This window comes from Phalaenopsis equestris, unplaced genomic scaffold (genome assembly GCF_001263595.1).
Source record: "Phalaenopsis equestris unplaced genomic scaffold, ASM126359v1 Scaffold000686, whole genome shotgun sequence".
Taxonomy (NCBI): Eukaryota; Viridiplantae; Streptophyta; class Magnoliopsida; order Asparagales; family Orchidaceae; genus Phalaenopsis; species Phalaenopsis equestris.
Window position 1 is genome coordinate 1 of NW_018165126.1, and position 3,102 is coordinate 3,102.

At 41.0% G+C, this 3,102-nt stretch overlaps 1 protein-coding gene across 1 annotated transcript; it reads left to right on the forward strand.

The window, feature by feature from the left end:
- Nucleotides 1–1,573: 1,573 nt before the first annotated feature.
- Nucleotides 1,574–2,710, forward strand: LOC110030247. The gene has a single exon (XM_020732870.1). The coding sequence runs from the start codon at nucleotides 1,924–1,926 to the stop codon at nucleotides 2,578–2,580; it is 657 nt and encodes a 218-aa protein (XP_020588529.1). The 5' UTR covers nucleotides 1,574–1,923; the 3' UTR covers nucleotides 2,581–2,710.
- Nucleotides 2,711–3,102: the final 392 nt, after the last annotated feature.

Genomic DNA, 3,102 nt, shown 5'->3' on the forward strand with positions numbered 1-3,102 from the left:
CGATACACCAGAAAGAGCGGAGAAGAAAGAAAAAAAAACTCTCGTATATCGAGTTTGTTGTCTGGGCGCTTGCTTCCAGACTCTAGACGCAGTATTTGTTGTGAGATATACATATAGAAATAAAATAGGAGAATGATCTTCGACGAAGCTAAAAATGAGAAAATTCACACCAGAAAACAGTATCACTGTGGTCGAGTAGAGGTCAGGTGGCAGAGTATATGATGTCAGTGTCGTTAGTAGCTACAATTTTTCACAGTGGTGGTTAGAAAATAGTGGTCTAGCGGGGGTAGCCTCCCAACAGAGGTCTTCAGTGGTTAGAAAATAGTGAACTTACTAACTTTGTTGCTCTCTTCTTCTCTTTTCTCTCTCTACACCGAGATACACCGAAGAAACTTTGCACTCATCGAGATACACCGAAGAAGATAAACTTACAAGAGAAATAAATCTAATTTCTCTTATGCCACAAGCCACCAAGAAGAAACCAAGGGATAACAATCTTCTTCTTCTTCTTTCTTCTTCCTTCTACCAAACACACACACAATGCTTGCACTTCTCTTCCTCTATCCCAAAGAAGCTCGAAGAAAGAACACCAAAAATCGTTACTTAATCTAAAGGAGAACCGTGTTCTTAATTTTCTTTCTCTTTTGTTCACAACTTAAAAGAGGCAGGGGGCAGCATCGTTTCGCGATCCTGGAGGCGAGAGCAACGGTTTTCGCGAAACAGTGAAGAATCACGACTTTTCGCGATCTCAACAGGAGGCGGGAGCGGTTCCTATTGAGCTCCATACTAAACACTCTAGGACGAGAGAAAAACAAGGAAAATAAGAGACAGTCGGAGATAAACTTTATTTTATGTTTCTTTTTCTTATTTTTATCTTGTTTATTTATATTTTTATTTGAATTAAAATATATTTTGCATGATTGATTGCAACATGTTTGGAATCACCTTTCTTTTTTAATTTTTTATTTTTTGAAGTTTGACATGGATCTCAAAATATTTTTTATGTAAAAAAAATGCTCTAAAATGATAAATTATCTAGAATTTCAATTTTAACAAATTTATAGTCAAACTGACCAGATCTATGAGACAAACTCAATGATATCAAAATTGTTCCAATCCAAGTCATTTTCAAGTTTGGATCAAACCCAAATCTATGGATAAATAAGATATACATCCACTCACAAAGAGAGAGAACTATTGTTGAAGTCATAATAAGATATACATCCACTCGCAAAGAGAGAGAACTATTGTTGAAGTCATAACTGTAACTGTGTCTGATGTCGCCGACAAACATTCTAAGTCCCCGATCAGATATTTTCTCTGCACCGAAAAATTTCCTGTTTGAAGCTCACTGATCTTAAAAAAAAAAAACAAAAATCTAACCCCCAAAAAAAAATATTTATGCGGCGTAGTGTGAAAAAGCAGAGGGAAAAAATAGTTGGAATCTCAAATTTTCTAAAAAAAAGTAAAATAAAAAAAGAGGAATAGTTGGAATTAATGAAGCAACGAACGCATGTCAGATATATAAATCAATCTAGCTCCCGTTACGTGAAAATACTCCCAACAATGTAGACCGAAGGTATCCCATCCGTCCCGCGGAAGATGTCGTCTTCTATAAATTAAGCCTGTAAAGTCTCCATCTCCACGAGCCTCACTACAATTCCAAATCCTAAATCTCGCGCCTGCGCCCCCCCAATTCCCCAATTAACACAACTCCATGTAAACCACGCTTGTGTTGTATTCTTCCACCGGTACGGCACACGAAACGGAATCTTCCACGGCATCTCCCATTCTCGATCCTCAGCATCTTCTCACATATTCCCTGCAACCAACGGCTCAGATTCCTCCATCATTCCTACATATATTTACATAGCCCCCTCCCCCTTCGCTAAAAAAAAAATTACACCCTTCCCCCATCGCCAAATGGAGCTGTTCCGCACGCCGACGGAAGATTTCCTCGTTTCCTCCGCCGCCGGCTCCATGTGGCCTTGGTTAGCCGTTCTCACCGCCGCCGTCGGTCTCTGGCGTATCCGTGCCGTCGGATCCAAATACGAAACTCGTTCTCCTATCTCTCCCTCGCCGCAGCCGCCGCCGATTACGGCTCCGTTTGAGAAAGCTTCTGTCTTTACAAACGTTTTCGGAATATCTCCGGACGCCGAAGTGGAAGAACGGAAAAGTTTTGCCATTTCAGAATGCTCTGAGAAATTCGGTTCTGCAACGGGACATTTGAAGGAGCTTCGCCGAAGGGAACCTAAGGAACTGATGGCTCGGACCGTGGAGGAGATTCCGACGACCAAGGAACGGTTCACAATGGTGTTCTCACTCGATTCAGCGGAGGACAGCTGCGACTGCGGGGGCATTGAGTGCGACGAGACACCGGAAGAAGAAGAGGAACTCGTCGGCGGCGGAGATGCTGACGGAGAGGTGGTGGCTCCTTTTGAGCGGTCGGAATGGATGGGTTTGTGGGGGAGGAAGAGAAGTGATTTTGGGTGGTACCGTTACCTGGATAGGACGGCGATTAACGGCAGCGTTGTTCGTCTTTGGCGTGGCGGAGTGTGTAGGGGCAGAATGGGAATTTAGGGTAAGGGCTCTTCATTTGCGTATATTAAATTATGTGGTGTTATTGTTAGTAGTAGATGTGTTTGACGTTCCAGACTATTTTCTGACCAATTTGCATAAGCACCATTTGCGTTAGTGTGATCATTTAATATGTTTTTGAATTGTGCTTGATATATCAAATTTACAGTCTCTTGGTCAGTTGCAGCTTATTGAATAATTTGCTGATAAGCTGATTAAAAAACATGTAATGATAAGTTAGGTGCCGATGGTTATTACAAATTTTTATTTTTTTGAAAAAAATCAGACCGTTGTTATTAAGCTCCTACTGCACCTAGACAACATAAATATGTGCGGTGTGAAAACACTGTTTTCTGCGTTTTGAAAACACATAAGCTGCTAAAACGCAGTTTACCCAAACAGACCAGGTGCGTTTTCAAAACGCCGTCGCACCAAATAAGCTGCCTCAAACGGGCCTAATCTTCACAATTTATTTTGAATAAACGTGAAATTATTGTAATATTTAGAGTAATTTTATTTTAGTAG

What these genes read in the sequence shown, in the direction of transcription:
- LOC110030247 (XM_020732870.1), top strand. Translation starts at nt 1,924, where the DNA reads ATGGAGCTGTTCCGCACGCCGACGGAAGATTTCCTCGTTTCCTCCGCC.